Below are 25,610 nucleotides of genomic sequence, written 5' to 3'. Positions count from 1 at the left end.
CTAGGCTTTGCTCCTGTTGGAGGCTGACGCAATGGTGGTGGAGTAGTAAGCAGTTTCGGACTCTGACATAAGTGTTTGCAGGACGCAGGTCTAACACATGGCATCTCGTTAAATCCTTTTTTGGAACCAGGAAGTAGATTGAATAAATACCTTTGTTTACCTCCAGAAGTGGAACCAGCTATGTTGCTCCTTTTTGTTTGAATGGCTGCTTGTAGTATCAAGTGATGCTCTTGCAACATTCTTCTTGATCTTGGCGGATGGTGGCATGGTTTTTCTAGGAATTCGATGGAATAACCTTTGGCCACTGTTGACAACATCCACTGGTCTGATGTTATGCCTTCCCATACATCTGTGAAAAGTGTAATGCGACCCCATAGTGGGAGGGGACTTGAACGCATGGGTCATTTGTTAGAGGGGCGTAGAATAACCTTAGCCCCGAAAGGAACGACTGGTACTAAACACACCACATTGGACATAGTAAGATTTATTGACTATTTGCCCCAACGTCTCTAAGGTCTCATGCTCCTTTTTTCAGTTTCAAGCACGTCATCAACTGCTTTACCAAACAGGACAGAGTTGTCTATTGGCCTGTTAATTAGAGTGGCTTGTGTCTATGGCTTATAGATGGAAATGCGTAGCTAAGAGTGGCGTTTTAGTAGGGTACCTTCTGCTATTTTTCTGCCGGCAGTTTCTGCAGTATCTAGGGTGTTTTTAAGAATATTATGAGCCACCCATCTCCCTTCATCAACAGTCTTAAGTAGTTGTGGCTTAAGGAGTTCTTGAATAGAAACCAATTGGTTTAGCACTGAGTCCCATTGCGCACTATTATAGCGTATAAGTAATGAAGTGTTATTAGCTATGCACGATAAATCGGCTGCTAATGTAGCTACCCTTTTCCCTAGGGAATAAACGTGTTTACACTCTGTCTGGAGGAGCTTCACCCCTGCTCTTTTCCTAGTAGTGGGAATGACCAATGAATGTGGTTTTAAATGGACCCCAACATAAAGTGGGTCTGTAGGTGCAGGTTTAAAAACCTTTGCCACTCTTGGGTTTACCGCCCTTGTAAGGGATTGTATGGTCAAGGAAGGCAGGATACGCTTCTTTATAGATTGTAGAAATGGTAATGATTAGCTAACTGATTTATTTTCATTCAAAATATCCTCTACAAAATCTGCCTTCCACATTCTTGTTTTTGGATTCTGAAATGATCTGCAGATTTTCTGAGCAGATCATTGAATAAAAGTTGGTTGTCATTAGGAGAACTGGTTCCAGGATCGTCCATGACATCGGTCCACTTTTGCGGTCAACTAGTTTTAATCAAGACAGTCTATGTACTATAATTTAAGAAGACTATTAATACCTCAATCATATTAGAGCCCACGGTACACAGAGTGTTGCTTGTGCTAGATGCCGAAAAAGACATTTACCTCTTAGTTGAATGGTCTTGTCTTTTCTCTTTTCTAGCTGCTTCGAAGGAGGAGGGTTGGTGGCACCTTGTGTGCATTGGCAAAAATGATCTGCTTGTCAAGGTTTGCATGAAGGGGTTAATTTCTAAGCCTTTGCTCTCAAAAGAGGGACTCACGAAGGATGCCCTGCTTTTCCATTTGCTACTTTGTATTGTAAATTAATCACCAACTGCAAAACTGAGATTTCCAGGAGGATAAAGGGCTCTCAAATCTGTTATTTCACGCTGACAATATTTTATTAGTTTATGGCTCAGCTCATAATGTCCTACAAATACGAGCATTTCAGTCTCGCGAATAGGTATAAATCTGAGTTATTCATTTGATGGTAAAGGCCATGCTCCCTCAGCAGGTTTGCCCGTTGAATTTCATGATGGGTTAAAATATATGGGTGTCCTGCCAGTAGAGACATGGATGTAACGGAATAAAAAGATTCTAACTCTGCTAGCATATTTTTAAAAACTGGGTTTGATACTATTGCGACCCATTTAGGTTTGTATGCACTGTAGGGTTACATTGCATGGGTTCTATCTGGGGCCTACGACAAGGGAGACCTATTATTTAGGTTTCTCCAGCCCTGTATATTTTAAACTAGTTTGAAGTCGCCTTTTGTGTAGACGACATGCCTTAGCAGCACCTGATGATTCGGGAACAGTCATACTGCGTGCAGCAACAGCCATTTTCTGTGCTTTGCATCTGGTTCATAGGGCTTTGTTATGCTTGCAAAGAGAGGTAGTGTGGATTCCTGTAAACTCAGTCTACATATCTGTAGGATTCCAGGGTCACTCCTTACTCAAGAGAGGATGTGCAGAACAGATTACTTGCCTGGGGACTCATTTTGCGACAAGGTTTTCTTGTTGCAGGAGGAATACAAGTATCATGGGGGTTCCCCTCCCTTTTATACATGTCTTTATTTTAGATTGAAGCACACACTTAATTCTGTCCAGGATTTCCTTGTCAACCAAGTACATTCAAGCACTTAGGAGCTTAATTTAGCAATTTGGGATAAGGGTAGGCTCCTTTTTGTGTCTTCATAAGGCAAAGATGGGGGATTTGTGCAACAGTCACCTCATGGGTCAAGGAAGTGTGGGTGAACAAACGATTCAGACGAGCTCTATGAACCACAAATGCACATCTCCATTATTTACAAAACTTGCTCTGCAAATATGAATTCAGCTTCAGCAAAGGCAGCCAAAGGTTAAGTGTATGTTGACGACACACATAAATAACCCTCTATAGTACACCAATGGTGACACCAACTGAGAAATAAATCAAAGCCGAGATATTGCCAGTATGCCAGGAAAATTAATTTGCTGAAGGGACACTCAATGCGAGCAGGGCACTATGTTCATGTGTCAAGTTACAAGCTACTAGCCAGACATGAAAAGTCACTACACCCCTCAATTCGGCACAAACCAAAACACACCATTTCTTAGTCGCCCAAGTTAATTATCACTAGCACAGGACTAGTGTCAATTTTGAGGCGTGCTATGCTGGCATAGTTAAAAGGGTGCTAAACACATAATGGATCAAATTGTACGGAACACATTGTCTGAATCATAGAACCTTTAAAAGACAAAGCTAGATAATGTGAAGGCACGCCCAAGAGGAAAGGAACAGAGGACGATCACTCATACAACACACTGCAGTCATGGTGGAAGTATTAAGGCCCAAAAAGAGCAATGCTACCTGGGGGTTAATGAAGATGTAGCTTTGCAGAGCTCCTACTTGAAGGACCCATTTGTTAAGCTTAAAGGATAAATTGGAAGCTTCCACCTCCTGACCCGTTGACCCAGAGGAGGAGAATATGGGTACATGGGATGGTTGGTCAATGGCAACTAGAAGGTTAGATGTGGAAAAGTAGAAGTCTCAGATTCATAGACAATCGGCAGGTCACTGGAATGTCCCAGAGAGGAGAGTAACAAGGGGAAGATGCCATGTTTGCCATAGAGGGGCTAGTACAACCCCAAGACAGCTGACTGTATGCCCTCGGTCAGAGCAGCAGAATACTTGAAAGGATGCAACTGCTAGCCCTTAGCTAGAGATCTCAGGAACAGACCCAAGGAAAAATGTCCTAGAACAGATCTAGATGATAAAGTAGCACAAATCTCAGGGCAATTGTGCCTTTTTCAAAACTGTGCATGTCAACGCAAAGTTCCAGAGTTACTTGGTGAAGGGAATCTACGAAAAACGGGCTCTGTGCTGTGGTTCCGGCTTCAGAAGCTGTCCCATTCACCCAGTTTTCAATTCATGAGCATTCATACTCCTTTCATTCTCTCTATGAATATGGCGTCATTACAATTAAGAGACTTGCCGGTCTCTGGGCCCATACTGCTAGCAAAAACGGGTCAATTTCTCTCGTATATCCCTGGCTTTCTGTCACCAGGCCTAGAATCTTGGACCAGGACCCTATAATATCAGGAGGTCCTGTCGAATGCGTACCCAAGAGGAAGACCCAAATGCAAGGACATCAGAGTTAGTACCTGGAGAAGCCACCTTCCTAATGCACACCACTACAGGAACACAGGTAGGCAGCAGGAAAGAGGCAGCAGGGGACTGAAGAAGCCCGGGAGAGGCAGATATTGGGAATACTGCAAGAGGGGGTGAAAGCAAACCACATAATAGCCCAAGAGGGGCTGACATTGAGAATATCCTACAAGCGTGTGAAAGCATAGCACAAAGCCACGAGGGGATGACATGGAGTATATCCCACGGGGGGGGGGCAGAAATCTGACGGCATAAAGGGCCAGATAGTGAATTTTCGCCCAACCTATATATGGACATTATCAGAGACAACCAAGGTGACCAAGAGACACACTGGTGTGAACAAGCAAGGCAGAGACAAGAGGACATATTTATGTGGAAAGGAACGGTTTATAGCCATTGAACCATATTGCAAGGGGTCCCAAATAAGCTTCTACAGGAGGAGAGAAAGACTACCAAGGCCTAACTTAAAACACTGCCAATAGGCCAGGGCCCGATAGAAAGAGAACCAAAAGACAACTGGGTGGGGATCAGAAAACCACCACCAGAAGCTCGAGTATAGTCAGAGTAAAACTTACTTAGGGCAAGTTATATGATTAAGTTTAGTGGTGGGAAGAGCATAAGATGGAATAGGTTTTCGGCAGAAGACAGAACTTTTTGTGAAACATCCCGACAAGCACCAGTTTATTCTTTTTAAAAGCTAGGGAACCATCATCACAGCTCTTGGGTTAGTCGAGGTTTTCTTTACTTTGAAAAAATTGCTTGGACGGTCTTCTTGTCTGCCTCCTATGTCTGATTTACTGCATACCTTAAACGCATCCATAAGTCGTTACGTTGGCGTCGAGTAAGCATTAAAAGAGTATTGCTTTACTACGATCTGGACAAGGAATTAAGATTTTCCAGAAAGTCTTGATTCCATTAAAGACACATCGGTCAGCATTACCCACCCCTCAACAAATTAACATATCATCCAAGAAGTCGTTATGTTGGCGTTCAGTCTTACAGTGTGGGTGTTTATAGTAGGAGCTGGAGACCAGCGATTGTTTGGATGTTTGGAGAATAGTGGAAGAGAGTAAGAGATAGAGCAAATACCAGGAGACTGTGGAAGAGGTCCAGGAGGCTTGGCAATACTGAAACCTAGGAACTGGAGGACAGTCCCAGGCGATCAGACGAACGAGTCGAGAGAGCAGAGGCAAGGCACAGAGTGTGGTGGCAAAAACACGGGTGAAATTGAGAAAGAAGGTGATGCCCGAAATGTATATACGTGTGAGATCTAGAGGCCACTGAGCTTGAAAATGGAAATCAGTGTTGCACCCAACGGAGCGAAGAAGCTGGGAGAGACTTATAAATCTGAGTGAATGAAGGAAAGAGGGCAATGTTCAGACTTCAGAGGAGCAAGGAAAAAGGTGCCCATTTGAGACAAGTAGGTGAAAGATACATTGAGTTTATTAAGGTTGAGAAAAAAAGGAAGTGTTGCTCAGAGGAGCGCGTGAAGTATCGAAAGGGATAAAGAAGGTGGGAGAGAAAAGAGAGACTTGGACAGTAGGGACAGTATTATCCAAAGGGGTGACAAAGGAAGGAGAGAGAAGAGAGGCTTGGAGCAATTAATGCAGTGCCACGAGATATGAAGATGAGAAAGGGACACATGGGGAGCACTGAGAAAGAATGGTGGCGAGGGTGGGATTGAATGCCAAGACTTTGAAATTGACTGGGACACACGTATGTCCCAAAAGGGTGTAGAAGATTACAGACTGGTGAACGAAAAGAAGAGTAAACAGATCACTGATATTTGTAAACAGAGGGATAAGTGGAAAAGAAAAGGGCAGAGGGTTTAGAGAAACATTGAGGAAATGGACACCTTGAACAGAGAAGTATGAATGTATATGTAGCAGTTTATGTGAAGCCAAACTGGTAGAGGACTAAAAGGAGGTATATAAAGAAGGAGTTAGGAAGAATGTAGGGCAGAGGAAGTACCGCAGGGCTAAAATCTTAGGAAGAGGCATTCCAGACGGAGTAGTGACCACTATCTCATCTGCCAAGCCCCCAGGTCCAGATCCAAGACTATGTGAGACTGGGAGAAACCACCTCTGGGAGCAAACAGCAGGGAGCCCGGACACAGACAACCAACAGCAGACCAAGACCAGGTCACAGAAAAGAGGAAAGAAATCTCTGTTAAACCAGTACTCAACTGGAATCACCAAAGAACTCAAAGAAGGAAAGCCCTGCACCATAAAACGGTGTCTTTGGTTGCAAAATCACTCCTCCAGTGAAATCCAGTGAAACCCCAGAAACCACCATGGACTTTTAGTTTACAAAAACCTTTAGTCAGTCAAAGCCATACAAACAATCCCAAGATTTCAGTTATTTAGTCGTAGCCAGTTTATTTGTTTTCTTTACACGGTACAAAGGCTGCCTAACTTAACTTACGTTCCTGAGTTTGTCTGGGCAAATGATTTGTGTCACAGATGTGGCAATGTATACTGCGGATCATGATTGGGAAAGCATTAAACCTCCATTTGGGTTCCAATTTCTGTATTATAGTGTTAGGGGTACACAAACAGATGGTGGACCAGTGGATCAGGATGACATAATTAGTTCAACAAAAATATACACATTTTATTCAATAGTTCATTATATCAACAAATAATTGTATGTACTAATTAAAATTATTATTCCATTTTGCAGACACAATCACATTTCTTTCATATCTCAAGCATACATTCTCAATCCCGCATTTTCTCATTCATACATAAAACCATTATGGCCTATTGTACATTGTGTGGTCATGTTCCAATTCACACCAATGTTTACACAGATTATTAACAATTATGTATGCCCCAGTCCTTAATTTTAGGTGTCGTATATCATCAGGCTATGGTTTCCAGACTGTTCATGTAGCCGTCGACACACGTTTCGGGCAAAATAACAGAAATTACTGTCCCTATTTTTTGAAGACCTTCAGGGCGTGGGGCCAAATATAGTTGTTCAGCCCTTCATGGAATGGAATAAGCCCTTCATGGAATGGAATAAGCCATTTTCAAATCCCCATTTCACCAATCTGGGGATGCAGATGGATGTGTTGGATTAGATCCTTCACTGGAGTCTACAAACTTTTTTAGACCAATGTCCAATTGTTTCTGAATAAATGTTCTTCAATTGCCCAGGTAACAGACATGCACCCTCTGGCTCTTGACCCCAAGGTGTAGCATAACTGTATAAGTAGACAGTATAATGGTGAATCTTCCCTCTGACTCCACAAAATGGACCCCAGATGGTTATTTCTCAGTGTGCATATTCTTTACACTTCCTGTGTTAACAAATTCACTCCATCCAATTTCCGGAGTAGCGGCGCGTAACTCAATACATCAACAGCACTCCATTTGTCGCGTAATTGCAGGTAAACCCCTTTATTTATAATCCATTTATAGTATCAGGGGGCCAAACCTCAATTCTATACATGCATGCATACATACACTTTGTTTCAGACTTGAAGTTTTTAAAATGATACTCCCTGAACTTTCATAAAGAAATGAGAAGCATAGAGTGTGCCAATGTTTAACATATCCAAAACGTTACTGTCCTAATACGTTTGGAAAATCTCCATTGTACCCAGTTTTAAAAACCCATCAACAGATGTACAACACAGAAATACAGAAGCAGAAAACACATGCACTTTATTTACAGAGACTGACAGACGGCCTATCCGAATAGGCTAGTACAAACAAGTGTACAAGAAAGCACTGTAAAAGTGATAGAAAGCCGTTCTGACGCAGAGGGAAACATCAGACCAGTTGCTGGTCTATCAAACAACAGTTTACACCACAGTACAAAAATTAAGTAGAACGTTAAAAAAACTAAAACTTTTATTAATTACCCACAAGTAAAAACACACGTTTTACATTTAGGAGAGTTGAATCTCAAAGACCAATGGTAATGATTGCCAAAATAAAAGCATGCCAAAGTTCAAACAGCGCGATCCACATATAGGCTTAATCTGGTGAACAGCCATTATGCTTGTGTGTCTAGCTCTGCATACCATTCCACAGCTTAAATGTAGGAATTTTAATTATAAATCTCAATATTACAGGGGCACACCAACTGCAAGAGCATGCTTGCAGTAGATCACATAAAATGCCTTTGCTCAAAGATATATATTGGCAAACAGTGAGATCCGCACATATCCAGATTAATGAACATTGATCATGAATTAGATGCCAACAAACTACTGTCCCTTTAGTGACATTTGTGACCAATAGAGGAAATTCGTCCCTTCTCCGCAAGGCTAAGGCCTCCCACCCTCCCTTGTGAGGCTGGGAGGTGAGCCCACTCCGCAAAATCCTCCCTGTGGGCAAGGGGAGGTAAGTGGGGGGCAAGTGGGACCTCATCGGGAGAGACTCCACTATAAGGGATAAGGACTCTCGTGCTGTGAGGAACTCCTGAAACCGTTACATGCATGTATACACAGACAAGGGAGGACCCCCATCCTGCAGAACACCTGAAGGAGGCGGAGCAGAAGCGAGCTGCGGAAATCGCAACATTTAAACTTGCGCTGGAGGGAAAGGGGAGATGCCGGAGACATGGTGTATCCCAGTTGGAAGAAGAAGAAAGGGCTGGAGCCTACAACAAGGTGGTGGCGCAACCACAAATGATGCGTGGTGGCCAGGCAGCCCTCAAACCAACGCCGATACCATCCCGAGAACAAAGAGGCATTGAACCGGTTACCTGATGAAACATTGGGACACTGCGGGAATGAGAGAGAGAATCCCAAGAAGAGGACGACGGCTAGAGTGAGCCGACAGCAACAAGGAGTAAGCAAGAAGCTTCCAGGCAGGCACAGAGACGTTGCCCTACGTTGTTGAAGGTAATGGGGAGAACAGGAAGACCAAAAGGGAATCATTTTACAGTTCAAGAAACTTGTTCCAGAACAAGTAAAGAAAAGTTGAATACAAAACTGATGAACTTAATTGCCTTTATGTAAGAAAGAGAAGCCTTGAAGTCCCTAAGAGGGAGAGAAAGTAACTTTGGATATTTCACTATCCTGGAAAAAGGGGAAAGTACAGAATAATGTGAACAAATGCACAACTAGTTTTGAAAGATGGGTGCAAGGGGAAGTATAAACGACCCTGTCACGAGGAAGGAAATAGACCAGAATAATAAATGGTGTCGTAGAAATAAGGACTCCAATCCCCTGCAAACTATTTTGCTGAATAAACAGCCAATGATTTACAATCTAGTATAAAAAAACAACTTATAAGGTCAATCATTCAAGACAACAGACAATCAGGATGCAGACTCAATGATGCTCATTGAGGAATTCTTTATAAAGTGTGAGGCTCAACGTGTTTCGGTGTCACTACCCCTTCATCAGGAGCACAATAGTAACTGTAAACAAATAAAATTCCATTCTGACATAGTGTAATATGAGGTCACATAACATTTTCACATGTGTTGTAACATACCATACATAGTTGAAAGTTCCAGCGACTTTTCAGACCAGCTCTCCATATTGTGAATTCTCGAAAAAAAGCCACCAACCAATACAAGAAAAAAGTACATTTACCATTAATAATCATGCCTCTGAATCAGTGTTTTAAAGAGAATCTCTGTGTAGCCCTATACCAAGAAAAGCTGCCATAGATCTACCACAGCCCAAGTGTTTTTTATCATTACCTATTAAAATGCGATGAGTCAATTAAATCATATTATTCCTCTTGTGAATGTCCTAAAACACAAGCAAGCACTTAAAGTATGTGTCAACTCTATAACCAGTCTCATCCGCCTATAGGGCGATATCTTACCTCCATCACAAGGATGACTGGGTAATCAAGCCACGGGACAGTAGTCCCGAGATAGCTGTGGTGTGAACACTCAAGCCAATGACAAATGACGGCATACAATAGGGATAGATTGTTCTCAACAAAATAGCTAGTGTAAAGTCACAGCGTAGCGAGATGCGATGCCCACAGATATAAACGGGCTTCAAGTTGAAGAAGAACTTACTGCAATGGTGTTCGCTACCGAAGTGTACACAGGCGAGACCGGTCATTGGCTGTAGGGTATAAAACATGCGCAGTGAAAGAACGCTGGCGTGCAAGTGCAATAGAGTATCTAGACTGGGTGCAAGTGAAGCCGGCTCCTCGCTGGTAGAAATAGAAAGTGGACTGGAGGTTACGCGGATGAAATGGCCATAGAGTTCCACAAACCTCTGTTGAAAGAAGCAAAATGAAAAATAGACCATAGTTCGAAGCTGTATATATTCAAAATTGAAAGTAATCTAATCTATGGAGATAAGTGAGGTACAATAGAAACAAAATGTGAGGCATCAAAGAAAGGTTAATATTTAGTGAAGGGACAGAAACATGTACTTTTTCAGAAACACAACTATCAGAAAAAGTATGAGAGGAGAATTGATATTACAAAAGGGGAAAGTACCCAAACCTTCAACACAGAACAAATGGAACATACGAGAAAGAGAATGTTATTAATCTAATCTAAGTACAGAAAAACTACCAATGTAAACGATATATAAAACAGAGAATATCGTAATAAGGCGAACCCCCAATTGTCTCGAAGGCCAGAATTACAGAAGAAATTGTAAATCTCCAGTCCTTTTAAAATGGATCAAAGAAAGTATAACACCAAGAAAAGATATTCTTCAGGAGGGGTAGAGACATGAACTGATACAGCAAGTAAGTAGAAATTATCTAAAGATTACCTATTAACAAGAAACCCAGAGATTGATACAATAATTGTCCTCAGGGGAAGGGAGCCATTCTCCTGGCCCTAGTTCATTTAGAATAGCCGTAGGGCCAGTTAGATTAGCTTTGGACAGCGGACATAATCCTCTGTACGTAATTCACGGACGACTGACGAGCATCCCATTTATATGTATAGGTAGGGAACATCCTATAGCAATAGGGAAAGCTAGGCCTTATTTGTATTTCTTTAAAAAACATTTGGAACATGTCCTCAGTGTCCACATCCTTCTTCTGACCCTCCACATATTTCTCTGACACGCCATACTCTCATTGAAATCTCTTCTGGTGAGTAGAGGTGCCAGGGCCAGAGCCGAGAGCGAACGTGCTCTCACGAAGCCCCCCGCCCCGCCTCCTCAAGCCATAATACGCAGGAGCTCCTCGGGTGTCCTCCCATCTGGTCTCTAGGACCCAGCGGGAACCCGGCGGCGTGCAAGTGTGCCCCAGCTGCCACCACGCAGAGCCATTACTGATCTCGATTCAAAGGAGAGCGAGTCAGCGCGGCGCAAGCTGAGATCTACCACAATTTTGGGATTCTAAGGATTTGTGAGCATTCCATTGGAAGTCGTCTGGGCATTTGTTACATTAAGAATTCCAGGGCAAACAAAAAATACAAAAAAACACATAAGAATACATAAAATAAATGTCAGAGTGTATTCAACGCTGAGGTTCCAGTCAACTGAATGATGGCACAATATAACAAGCCCAGAGGGTCCAGGTCCACGTCCCTGGAGTGGAGCTCTGAGGAGTGGACAGAGGAGCCCATGCAGGAGGATCAGGATCTCTCTTTAAGTTTCAAAAGGGTCCTAGGGGATTCTTTATCGCAAGCAGTGTCTGAGGGGGTTCTCCCTTTCACTCAAAGGTTGGACCACCTAGAAGCAACGTTCAATAAGCAAAGAGCAGAGCAAGACCTGTCCAAGAAGAGGAGGGCGCTCAGCCCCGACGAGGGAACCTCAGCGGGACACCCCGAGCCTGGGGTTGATCACAGGGGCAGTAAGAATGCTCAGTAGAGTGGAAACTCTACGACGCCCTTGAGCCAGCCAGAAGGGGTAGGCTTGATACCCCAAGAGCCAGCTGACCCAGTAAACAGGCTGAAAGAGGTTTTTCTAAAAAGGGCAACAGTGCCAGGCTCTCGACCCCCTGCCCCAGGGGTGTACAATTCAGGGGACAAAGAGGATGCTGGGTACACGCCAGACAATGAGAGCAGAGAGGAGGAGAGGACTCCTCAGCAACCCGGAACGCAGGATCAACCCCCAGACGATGAATCCCTGGGAGACATGTTCGACCCAGAAGCGATCAGACATCCTAAATCTACGGACTGGGTGCCGTCACCCAGGGTTGCCCAGTACATGACTCTCCATATAAGAAAACCCCTCGACCGCAAGATAAGATCTTAGATGAGGGCGGAATGCCCCAGGCCGGAGCTACCGGGCAAAGTAACAGACACCCCGGATCTGGACCCTAAAATGGTCACCTTTGTAACAAAATCCTCCAAGCATGTGAGGAAAGGGGTGGACAGAGCAGGGCGGGGCTGCCAGGATAAGCTATTAGACCTTTCCGGGGTCCTTGCGAAAATCATGGATTTGGCTGAGAGGGCCAGAGACACAGGCACCCCGGTGGACCCCCAAGTATTAGCCAGCTGGGCGCAACGCGCAATCTGCCTACTGGGAAATGCGAACTGCGCGCTCTCGTCAGAGAGGAGGTATGGGGTCCTGCTAAAGATAGACAGTAAGTTGAGCGACCTCTCCCTCACTGGCCTCTTCTTACGATGCCGGCGAGGGAGCGAAGAGCATGCTGTTTGGAGACGCCTCCGCCAAGGAGATGAGCCAGTTTGTGGGAACATATTCTGCCCTGGAGAAGGCTCAAAGCTCCATCAAGAGGATCTTCCCAAGGTGTGTTTTTTCCGGGACTGGTCGCCAGAGGGATCGAGCGTCTGGTCGATTCATTATCATGCAGTAGCTACAGCCACCATAGCAAGATGGGTTAGAGAGATAATTCATTGGGCTGGAGTGGATCTGTCACAGTTTGGCACGCATTCAGCAAGAGGCGCATTTGCAGCAGGCGTATCCTTTCAGGACATTATGAAGTCAGCCGATTGGTCTAATGAATGTACTTTTAAGACTTTCTATTTCTAGCCTGTCTCTCAGATAGCTAATAGAGCGATTAATAGCTTTGAACAAGCATAATGCTCACCTCCGTGCCATAGAATGAAGATTGTCCAGGCTTACAGCTCAGGCAGTCTTGATTCTATTAAAGACAAGGAGGCGAGCATTATATCCCAGCCTTGTGGGTCATGGCGTGGACATGAACTGTATTATGATACGCTGTTGAGTAAAGACCCACCCTTATGATCACGTCTACATTCTTTCCAGGGGAAGACCAGAAGGCAACTGGAGAGTGGAATTGTGAGCGCAAATCGAGATGATGTGGGTGAATTCCACAGAGCTGTCTCTAGACCATGGATCCGGCAAGGATGAACAGTTCCAGTTGGTCGATGTTTGTTCAAGTTGACTGTTTGAGTTGATTCAGTTATCGGTTATCAGCCAAAGAAATAGAAGTTGGGAGGCAGCCAGTGTCCCTCTTATGGACAGGGGTCAACCCTGATTGGACAAGGGGTATGGGACAGGAGTACGTGGACTCAGAGGATTGTGGGCATTTGTAGTCCAAAGACATTTTTTTGGTGATTTCAAAACTATGTTACCCCTACGTTTGTTGTAAGCTTACAAGGAAGCTGGAAAGAACAAAATAGTGTTATCAAGTTTGGAAAAAAAAAAGTTTATGTTGAATTGCTGTGGGAGCAGTAATTAAAGACGTAAAACATAATGCTCTCCTCCTTGGCTTTAATAGAATCACGACTGCCTGAGCTGTAATCCTGGACAATCTTCATTATGCATTATGTAATAACTTACATTTTTAGGATTGGAATTGCACGACTGGCTTTTAAAACAAAATATAAAGTTAACACATACTGGTCTTTGCCAGACAGCACATAGCTTAATAAAAGTATCACTAAAACTGTCATCCAAGTACTTCTGGTTTGCAATGGTTTGAAAAAGAAAAAGACAAATTAAATGAGTGCCTAGCACTCCCACACAGGCCTTTGGCACTGGATAGTTACTGCTGCACTCTCTCCATTAGCACTTGAAGTGAACAGAGAAAAGAGAGTGAAGAGAGCACCAAGGGCAAGAATGCAGGGCTAGCTGTGCTTTTATTGAACATGGCAACATAAATAGCAAGCTTTGCTACACAAGTGTCAATTTTATTAGCATACCTACAGAGTTGCATAGCAAATTTCTATGCGACACTGTTTATTTTATGCCTTGTCACATACGACCACTACCCCATGAGGGTTGGTGAGAGCAAGTAGTACTAGGTTGTGAGTGTGCAAGGTGGCTGAGTGAGAGTGTTTGGGGGGGGTTAAGGAAGTGAGTAGAAAATGTGAGAGGAGGTTGACTGTGGAAGGTGGGGTAGAGTGGTAGTAGTGTGAGGGAGGGATTGGTAATAAAAGGGTCGAGGCAAGTAGTAGAAGGAACAAAAGACATTGGAGTTACAGAGGAGGATATAGGGAGACAGTGAAAAGGTGGGTGGAGTTGGACGCAGAAGAGTAGCGAGGAGAAAATAAAATCCAGAAACAAGTGAGGAAAATAAGGGAATAAAAATAAGGAGACCAAATCAGTTAGAAGTGACTGGAAGGCACATTTCCTAACCTCTATAAGTTACTAACAACAAATGATGGAGTAGGGCAAGTCTGGAAAAGAAAAGGCAATTGCCTTTAGGTTATCCTCATCTGCAATTTTAGATAGGAGGCAGGAGTAGGGGGGGGGGCAGGAGGCGAGGGTCGATATTCTCCAATGACTAACCAATAAACTAGGGACACCTGGGTTAGGGTGGGAAACACTATTTCTAGATGAGAGAGTGAGGGACGGCCCTCGCGGCCTGCCACAGAAATCAATTTAAAAAAAAAGCTTCAACAGTCTCTGGGAATTGGAGTGTTCTTTGAGTCCTCTGTCACATTGGCTATCCAAATTGAACTAATACAATACAACTGTAGACATCCTTAGGTTCAATAAGTAAGAGCTTTTTTCAATTGTTATAAGCATGGATGATAGCCTCACAAAATGGGTGATCGCCAATAAATGTAAAAGACAAATGCATGAACACAAATCTTTTCTAAGTTCCTCTTCCAGGACAGAATATTGCAATAGCATCCTGACCTAGAGAAAATATCAATACCACATAACTATTATATTTGTACTTCAGTTATAGAGTGCACCTACACCAACAAGGGCATCATGGAATTACTGGGGAGAGGGCAGGACAAAAGCCCAAACAAAGAAAAAGGGAATGGGTGTTAAAAAAGAAAAAAGTCTTCAAGGCACATGATGTGGTCCTGTGTAGCATGCAGAATGCACAACAACACGATCAGCATCTAAATCGTGACTTAACTCAGACAGTGATTCATGCATATAGAGAATAGTCCGAGCATCAGGCTAAACTAAAACAGTACAGGGCATGCCTATACTGGGAATCATTTTAAGTGCAGCAGTAGCCCAAAAATATGTAAATTAATGGTCTTGTCATCCTTTTTTCAAATCAACAAATACACTTATGAACACTGTAAAAGCATAGAGTAATTACTTTACCACAAACAGGGTTAGACATACAACCCTTGAGGAGACTAGAAATTGAAAATTGATGGAGGTGGGTAGCCTACATAGATGCCTTTGAGTTGAATGCCATCTCAATACAAACACCAACATATATTTCTGCAACAGAAATCCTCACATCTGTACTATTTTCAAAGTAGGATGTGTAAAGTTCTTTAATCGAGTAAAGAGGGACATTTGAACCACCACGTTTCATTTGTATCAATTGCAAAATGCTCTAAAGCACAAACGTTCAAACAAAATAAATTCCATGCATACATTAGAGGGACAGTTTTTCATTCAATGGCGCCATTACTGAATCCAAGCGCTTTCTCCAATTAACAAGAAGGAAATACTTTAACATGGCCTATAGTAGAAGTAATTGCTTATAAAATAACACATTAGTTTAGTGCATAGAGAGTTACAAAAGATTTCCCCAAATCAGAAGGCAGCACTTGTAATCTGAAATCTGTCATTTATACCACAACTTATTACGGTTCCTAGTGATAGTTTCAACAGTCAAAGTTTTGAATGCCAAAAGTTCTGACACGAAAGTGCCAGAACCATTTTTTTTTATGGGGGCGGGTGGGGTCACCCCAAACCCGTTTTTTTATTTTTTAAAAACACATTTTACAATACGAAATTAAAATAAACCCTTTAATATAAAAAAAATACATTCAAAACTTTTTTTTTCGGCACTTTTGTGTCAGAACTTTTGACATTCGAAACTATTGTTTCGAAAGTTTGACTGGACACCATTATTACTGGAACACGTCTCACAGCAATAGTAAACTATGGCAAGAGAAGCAAAGAGTAGTACAACCAAGAGATTATGTAAGAAAAGTGAGTCAACACGGAATGAATTGGATATAAATAAGTCACGTGCCCTGCAAGCTTCCTCTCCTTTGTTCTAAGAAATGGGACTACTGACAAATTAGGAGGGTGGGACGGAATACATTAGTGTAAAAATCCGAGAGGATGAAAATGGGAAGAGACAAAAAGGTTATGTGTGGCAAAAGGTCACCAAACAATGGAGCTATAATGTATTGTTCAAGTGGGGGGCACATTCTGAAGTCCAGGTAAAGATGCTGTACAGGGGAAAAAATATATACCTTCTGGGTGCGTGGCTAGCTCTGTTCCAAAGATAACAAGCACTTGCTAAGCAAACGTTTTATCCTCTCTACAGCCTTCTTCTTTGGCTGTGAAGTCCACCTACCTGGACTTTGGCAAAAGAGCAGGGAGGTGGCAAACGAGGATAGCCACTAGAACGGAAAGCAGTGTTCCCACATTAACCCTTTGGCTTAAAGCGCTATATAAATTCAATAAACATAAACCCGGCAATACTGCTCAATAACAGTGATGGCCATCAACTACCCAGGAACTGAGCCCATTCTTAAGTTAAGGATTGCCATAAAATGCAAAATGGCATGTCCTGATGTCAACAATTGCCATCAAAAGCCCAGATACTTGCCCCATTTCCAAGGACTACCAACCACTGTCCAGGGATATACCGCATTGCCAATATCAAAGTGGCCTTTGCAACTATTTGTAAACATGGACATGGCCCTGTACAATGTTCAAGACCAGCTCCCCAAGTACAGGAGGAGTGGGCGAAGGACTACAGATGGACTACAGATTGATGGCACAAACAGGATATGAGGTGTGCTTATCTGCTCATGAACACACTATACAAGGTGGAGTCTGAGATTTAAAGGTTTTAGGTGGGGACTAAGCAGTAACAATGGGACCACTGGACATCTTTGGCGAGTGCTATAGCTCAAAATGGTCTCTGCGTTTGACCCTTGTAGAGTTCGAGGAAGGGTGAAGAGGCGGGACAAGGGATCCTCTTGGGAGCAGTTGGCCTGTGAGGGCCTATTCATTTGAAAGGTATTTCTGCTGCTGCTTGCAACCACTAACTGTGAGCAAATACAAGTAATACTACAAGCCACTTACATTTCCTTGAGTACAAGTGGCCTATTAGGAAATATTTATCACCCAAGCCAGATTAGTGCATACAATACTGCCACACTATATGGGGCTCACTGACCAGAAGCCAATTTAATGCCATTCTTAAAAGATGTGTAGTCCTAATGGGTCACAACCCTGTAGACTTATGGAACTAATTTCATTCATATTTTATTTTGGATCTGCAATAGAGAAGAGGGTATGGCTGCTAAAGTGAAAACATCCAATCGTAAGGTTTCTACAAGACTTTGAAGGCTAGCTACCAGTAGCCACTCAGCTGCAAGTGCCGATAGCGTAAGATAGTGGATATGTGATCCTTGGGTTTAACTAACTTGTTTTTTCACTTTTCATTTTGAAAACTTGTTAGATCATCTGTGTTGCTCAAAAGTCAATCTGAAAAGTGGACACTGTCTATTTTTAGAGCAAGGGGGAGGAAATCAACATAATAAAATCGACCTTTGTAAGTGCGCAAAAAGTAATTTAAATTAAAACAAAGAATCATAGTTTTCTGCATTTGATTCTTTTTCTCAGTCCTTTCATGTGGATTAAGCATAGAATGTACACAAATAATTGTCTCCATGTGCTTACTTTCAATCAAGTGACAGAATTAGTATGGGGCAAAGCTAGCTCCTTTTTTGAGGCACAAGACAACCCGCCATTCACAATCAGGTTGTGGACATTTGCGGTTTGTAATGACACAGACATATCTAGAGCTGGATCGCAACAGGATATACTGCCTGTTTTAGTAGAATGGGATCAACTTTTGCTCATGCAACACAGGCTTCCAGTACCTGGTCGAACTGAACAGATGAGTCATACTTAAGTGATATTGACCCCAAGCGGGGAGGGGGGGGGGGCTGTCGTGGAGGGAAGGAGGGGGGAGGTCCCAGCCACACCACCAACAGCTACTACTTTGGCAAAGCACCTTTCAAAAGCAGCAGGGTCGAAAAAGGTCACTGGCTTGTACTAAAATAAATGAGACAAAGGACCAGTAACTAGTAGAGGTCCATCCAATGATGTGAAATAGCTAAGAATCCAGATTGCATTGCCAGGGACAATCCAGATCCTTTACCTGGGGCCCACAAAATATTTTTGAAGCATTTATTTACAGTTTGTTTGACGCTATCCAACTTCTAACGTCTGCTGTGCAGTCTACAATGTACTGAAAAGAAAAGATATTCACGTGCGTGTAGATCTGAAACATCATAACCATATGAATGGTACAGTAAATTAAACTTTGAAAAAATATGCATACACGGTTGGATGTAGATGTTAAACAATGAACGGGGACAGAGAGGAGCCCTAACGGACTGTGCAGGAAACTGGAATCGAGCTATAGTAAGGTCTAATCCTAACCTGTTGGGTACTCAGAGATAAAAATCTAACCATTTTAGAAAGTTCGAGACACACGGGCGACTTCGATAAGCCTAAATCTTAAAATTTCGAAGTCAGCATTGGCAAATGACGCAGTGAGGTTGAACATGACCAGTATAAGTGCTATCATAACTTAATAACTGGGTCAACATTAAGTGTTATTGCAAATCCTCATCAAAAGGGCTATCAATATGCTGGGATTTTGCCATGGGGGAGAATTTGCTGTGTATACATCTTTTAAATCAAAATCTGAATGTTGTTGGAGCATGCGTATGCAATCTGCCACACCCAATTTATCAGAGTTCATACTTGCGATTCGGGTTGGAACAAGATGACCCACTCATGAACCTGTAAAAAGTATTAGAAGGGCAGTGATTCTCTGCTATTTCAGAAAATCGTGATGGTGATAATAACAATGAAATACTTAGCCTACAGTGTACTTGCGAACTGCTTTAAGTAACCACAGAATTGTGTAGAACATAGTGTTTCCGAGAATTGCAAATTTTGAAGATTGGAAACCAGCTGAAGTGTTGAGTCACTGTATCTTGTTTTATGAAGACCAGCAGCAAACTGTAAAGCACATTACTGCTCAGATTTCAAATTATTAGGCACAATTAGCTTAATTACAGTATATAGCATGGTGATTTTTTAGCACTGGAATTGCTGTGGCCAAAATGCTTTTTGTAAGCATGCACATGAAGCAATCTATCCTCGTCACTGGGGTCATCAACAAAGTCTCCTTCAGCATCTATCATCTATTTCTCCAACTAACTTGTGATCGAGCAAGGAATTCAGCTGTAGGCTGCACACAATTGCACAAAGGCTCTAGGAGGCAGAAGCGGAGCGGCTGGCGCCACGCACTCTGGTGTCCCCCCCCCTCCGGCTGGTTGTGGGGAGAAAGTCCAGAGTGGTCACAAGTAGCAAGCTCTGCCCGAGGGCAAGTGTAGGTTTATGTGCCATCTAATTCCATCAGCCCATGGCAATGCAGAGAGACCCTTGATAAAACTCCCAGTCGTCAGCAGTCTGGGAAGAGCAGAGGAGACTTACTATTTGTAGGGCCAAGTTCAGTCAATGCCTGGTACCCACTGCAGAGCTCCCCTAGTACATGACACAGGGGAGGGTACCCGGTTTCAACCCCCACTGGTTCAGGGTAGTTCAGGGAAAGCAGGGGGAGGGGGAGAGGGGAATGCCTGTCTGTGCATTATGTAACCCACCTCCCTGCCTCCCCACTCCCAAGTGGGTTATGTTTCTAGCCCAGGACACACAATGAGCCCTTCTTAATTGCATACTTCGATCTCCGAACCACCATGGGAGCCCTCACAGAGCCCCATGTCAGAGTGAGCAAAGGGTGGACATTTTTATGAGAGTTAGTCTCTGATCTAAACCAAGTCCGTTCCTGCATAGAAAGTGATGACAGACTACGGCTGGTAACATCTGTCAAAGGGGTTATACAGGCTGACATTGCAGCAATTGGTCATACCCATCAGGTGGTCTCCGACAGCAGGATTTCAGTCAACCAAGTCGTGTGGAGCTTCATAGAGGTCACCTTGATGCCCACTGCGTGTTTTTTTCCTCCGATTGGCTGATGTTGCCCTGCAGGGTAGCATGAGTAGGGACAAGGAGAATCTGCAACAAACCCAGCGAGAGCCAAGGAAACTGTCAGAGAGTAAGGGCCCTGAGAAGAGGCTGATGGAAGCCCAGCACATCGGTAGTGGAGAGAATAACTATTTCCTCCCAACGAGGGGTGCCCACTCACCCACAGATGGAAGGCTGCCATCCCAAAGTCTTCACAACACAGGCAACCCAGGAGAGCTTTTAAACAGGGACATCTTTCCTCAGTCTTCATTTCGCATCCCATTTCTCCATGTCTCACACTGTACTCCATCAGAGCCTCGTGGCACCAAAAAGAAGGCTCTGTAGGAAGAAGGGAGCAGGGCACAGATTAAACAGGGGGGCACAGGGTGCACCCCTGAAAGAACAGGCCCACGCACTACAGTTTGGCAGTAGTAAGGCCACCCAGTCAATGGGGCAAAATGCTCCAAGCCCGAAACATCTGCCGCTGCCCGCTGAAGCGGGACAGGGAAGAAAAATACACTTGTAAAAAATTACACTTTTTTGTAAAAAATTGAAAAAAGGTAAGCAGGGAGCTATGGTTGGGGTAGCATAGCACCTCCGATAGGGCCACGTAAGGAGGTGGACAGCAGAGAGGAGGATTTCAGGCGTTGAAATAAGTATGTATTTAGCAGTAGCTTAAAGGGAGCTCCTGGGTATCCAGCATCAATCAGTAAGCAGGAGCTCCCTCTGGGGAACGAGGAGCTTGTACATAGCGAGTTGCAAATTTTTATTGCACATCAGAGGCAAACTTAACTTTGTGCCCATTATAAGACCCAATATTGCTTCAAATGTCTTTCAGGGGTGTCCTAATGCCCCTTCTCACTTATTCCCCAACACCCAGAGTTCATGTCATATAGGTATGTTTATATGGCACCTGTTGGCCTGGACATTCAAAAGTAGCGTCTGGTAGCTACTATCGAATTAGCTAGGCTCTTTTCGCTAAAAGTAGGAGGAAAATGGCTCACAGCTTCCGGCAATTTTGAACCCTCAGATTGTTGCACATGGCAGACATGCAAACAGTGTGTGCAGAGTGTGTTGCCACAGAATAATGACCCCCAATCCCTTCAACAACAAAAAAAGGAACTGTATATCCAGCTTAAGCCAGTAACACGTTTTGGGACAATCCCATCATCATGGGAGGTAAACAATATTGGGACTAGAGACAATCCAGGGTCAGAAACGGTGTATCCCCTTGCTTAGCGATTGGGTCTCCACCTTCCCGAGGAAACAAATGGCGAATGCTCACCAAGCACTACACACAATTCCCACTGAAACTTTGCTTGGACTGAGAGATTCTTGGGAATCTCCCCGTTTTTAGGCTTTACTTCATGTACTGGAAAGTATGTGATTGGAACTCTAAGAGAATGTGCCACAACCACTCATGTGCAGCGGCCACACTGTACGAACAAGCGTTATTGCCACCTCAGCAGCAGGGGAAGGTCCATCTTTCAGCCACTATCAACACACTTGCAGGCTGTTTTCACTCTGCCAGGTGACTGATCCATACCCGCTTATTTGTCATTTACAACTCAACACAACTAGAAAACTAAATCTATTCAATCTTTGGCTCCTTCATTCTACAAGAGAAACTCCTTAAACGCTCCATCAACAATAACACTCGAAGGACTGAGAATGCACCCTCCACCAGAGGGTGCTTAAATCCAACCACCATAACTTGTTTTACGCTATGCTCATTTGTCACCTGGGGCAACATGCTTGGAGGTTTCTTTTGACACAGATATAAATATTTATATTTGATCAGTTCTCTGTTTATGAAACAATGGTTTAGCTTTGAAGTACAAGATCCAGTATGTGATTCAATGAGTACTGGGGTCTCCATACTCCAGCACACCCTGCCCAGGATGCAAGACGTACACCAAATGAGGGGGAAGGGGGGGGTCTGTCATCATACACTCCACTGGTAGTTTATCATTATTTTACTGGAATCAAGTGAAACAAACCAGGTGCAGAGCATCCCTTCTAAACTTTTCAAGAACATCATTATCGTAAGAATTTGGCAGACTATAAGTTAGTGGGTACAGAGGCCATAAAACGTAATAAGTGTAAGGTTAACGTTGGAACAACTCTGTAATACCTGACGCTATTGGCGTGTGTGTGTTGTGGGGGGCGCTGGGGGTATCTAACTCCACCCCTTAAAACCAGCGCCCCCAAAATCGGCCGTGTGAGGTCGTAACCATAAAGAAACGCGCCGATGGATCGTGGCTGCAATGTTTTTCTGTTTGGAGGAAGTTTGCAGAGCACGTGATGTTTATAATCTTGCACTTCTCCGTTCAAACCCACATGGCATGGCAGACGGGTCCTGTGACACTGCGTGTGGAAGGAGGTGCATACTTAAACCCCAGCCTTTCAATCCACAACGTCCTGGGAGCGCACCTCCCTTAGGACTAAGACTAAACAAACAAAACCGTCAGCGTAACTTGGGGGTTCATATGCACGTTAACTTTGTTTATTCACTCCAACACGCCTTCACTTGAGGGGGCGTGGCCCTCTCCTGGGGGCTCCTGGCCCCCACCCCCATCAGCCCAACAGCCCCCTGGTTACCTCGCTATGCGCCTGTCGGAGCCGGCAGACCTGAGCCCCCTTCAGGCCGCTGCCGGCTGGGGCTTCCATGCTGGGGGGGGCTCGGGGGCCCCGCCTGCGGAGGGCTCTGCTCAGTTGGACTCAAGAGGCGCTGCTCGCCGTCCCGGGCGAGGGTAAAGGTTGCAGCCGTGGCTTCCTGTGCTGTCTCGTGGTAGTGCTGCTCGGGCTAGCGAGTCTCCCCCGGCTGCTCGCACCCTCAGCAGGGGCAGTGAGTCCTAAACACGTGCTTGTGGAGGCGGCTCCTGAGCCTCTCCCTGGCGGCCTCCGTGCGGGCCATTCGGGCGTGCGGCATGTCAACCGGGCATCGCGAGCCCCCCCTGGGCTTCGGACCTGTCCCGGGGTGCCCCGGTCTCCGCTGCCCGCTTTCTGTGCCGCCCTCTTGCTGCCCGTCTCCGAGGTGTCCCGCCGCGTCCTATAGAGGGTCTGGCGCCCTCCTGTCAAGCGTGTTCGGCTCTCCTGCCCCGGGGTAGTGCCCTGTCACACCCCCCTTTTGGTCGGCCACAGTTGCTGTTCCCGATTTGTGTCTGCGACATCAGCACCTCAACGCTTCCTGCAGCGCTCGGTGCATTGTGGGTACCGCGGCCCAGCACTGACAGAAGAGCACACAGCACATGGTGCTCGGGCACACATGCATCACGTGCTGCACGGGCACACTGAACACAGTGCACAACACGTGCTGCCCACAGTGCACTAAATTAGGCAACTGCAAGAGGCATGCAGAACAGGGCACACGGAGCAGAACGACCAGCATTTGCAAGGCACACAGCAGATACTTGAAGTAACTGGGACGGAATTGCAATTTGAGCATGAACTGTAACACATTTTGAATACGTTTTTTTTTCTTCCACGCTCACGCCATTTGAGTTCAGACTGGAGGTGTTGAGAATATAACAAATGCCTTTTAACATTTAACAAACTAGCTAAGTGTTTTAAAAAAAAGAAAGTTAAGGAAAACAAAAATCAGTTCCTTTTTTGGAAGGGGTATAATGACCCCCAAATTACTTTGTAACTTTGTAAAGCTTAATAACCGGAACGAAAGTAGAAAGGTAATGCACGTCGTCAAGCAGGACCATGTTGTGTGTGCAATCAAGGTAGGACATTACATCTCCCCCTCGCATGCACCTGGGCTGTTCAGTTAATTTCCTCAATCCATCTCGTAGGTCTTCGTATGACCCTCCTGGACGGACTGCGAGCTGGTGGAGGAGCACTCATGTCTGCACTGTCACTGTCGTTGGCATCTCTTTCTTCCTCAAGGTATTCAGAGTCTATGTCCGATGAGTCACGTGCTGTTGCCCTGTCGTTGCCTCTGAAAGTCCTGAAGAAGGAAGAGTTTCTGATGACTGTGCCCTGAGGGCTGGCTGCCGTTATCATTTGAGCCCTGAACATGTGTTACAGACATCGGTTCAGGTTTGAAAGCAGGAGTGTCCTTGGTGTTTTGACTTTGTTGCACCAAGACTTGATCTCCTATTTGAATTTGATTTGGTTTTGCTTGTCTTTTGGTGTCTGCATACTCTTTCATTCTTGCCTTGCTTTCTCTATCTTTGATTCTCGCGGCATCAACGTGGATGGGGCTCATCATGGCTTGCCGGTTGTGTGGCAACCTAGTTCTTATGACACGCCCGAACATTAGAACTGACGGGCATTCACCTTTCGAGCTGTGTTCCTATATTCACGTAAGAATGTGCAAATGGCTTGCATGAATGAGCCATTGGTGGTGGAGCATATCTGGAGGGTGCATTTGAGATTTCCCATGAATCTCTCCACCATTCCATTGGCTTGCGGCCACAGCGTGTGATCTTGCTGTGTTGGAAACCGAGGTGTTCTGCAAACATGTCAAAATCATGTCCACTGAACGGGATTCATTCCTGTCGAGATGCTCGCCAATTGCCTGCTATCTTCTTACTTGAGCTGCGTGTCTTGCTCGCGTGGGTTGGGGGCAACACCGGTGTAATGATCCGGACGTTGCACCGCGTGCGCTCGATCAGGGCGGATGATGCGGCTCCTGCGTTCACCGTACCTCAGCGCTGCTTTAAAAGGACCTCGTCGCCATAGTTGTGTGTGCAATTATATTACACTGCTGAACAGCCTGCAGAGAATGGTGGCTTGAATATGACAAAGAGAACAATAAATCAATAAGTCACAGAGACAGAAATAGACGTCTGGTTTCTTCTTTATTCAAGCGCAAACTGCTGCGCTGGTGGTAACCCCGCCCCTTAACCACGTGGGTCGTAGCCCACCAAACAAATGCAATAAAGAGAGGACTCACCCTCTAACACATACATAACAATCAAGGTAGGACATTACAGACCACAACCATAGAATGTCAATCTTCATATTATAGCTTTATGGACCTGCAGTGAGGGCCGTACCGGGTGTTATGGGCCCTGAAGACCAAGTTAATGGCCCGAGCAAAGTGAGGGCCTTAACGAGGTATGAGGGGCCATAACGCCCAGTACGGCCCAAGCTGCAGGTCTATAAAGCTATTAGAACACCCTCATTGTTTAATTTTAAGTTGAATAAATGAGAAATGTTTAATTGAAGTAGAAAACATTACTTAATAGTAAATAATTGTTGCCGACACTTTTTGTACTTCAATTAAACATGTTTTAATTTTTTATAGGGTGGTGGAAGGTGCTTGGGTGGGAGGAGTATCATAATTAACAGAAATCAGGTGTGGGTATGCTTGCCTCCAGCTCTAATTAAGTTTC

At 44.4% G+C, this 25,610-nt stretch overlaps 1 protein-coding gene across 1 annotated transcript in view; it reads right to left on the bottom strand.

The window, feature by feature from the left end:
* Positions 1-23,485, bottom strand: part of URI1 (URI1 prefoldin like chaperone) — a 995,615-nt gene extending 972,130 nt beyond the window's left edge. The window contains exon 1 of the mRNA XM_069607080.1: positions 22,864-23,485. Within this exon, the coding sequence (XP_069463181.1) occupies positions 22,864-22,932 (69 nt within the window). The 5' untranslated portion in view covers positions 22,933-23,485. The remainder of the gene's footprint in view (positions 1-22,863) is intronic.
* Between the last annotated feature and the right edge of the window lie 2,125 nt (positions 23,486-25,610).

Source organism: Ambystoma mexicanum, chromosome 1p (assembly GCF_040938575.1).
Source record: "Ambystoma mexicanum isolate Mex_15411 chromosome 1p, UKY_AmexF1_1, whole genome shotgun sequence".
In the NCBI taxonomy this organism is placed as follows: domain Eukaryota; kingdom Metazoa; phylum Chordata; class Amphibia; order Caudata; family Ambystomatidae; genus Ambystoma; species Ambystoma mexicanum.
Note: the sequence above shows the minus strand (reverse complement) of the source record. Positions and strands in the feature narration are given on the sequence as shown.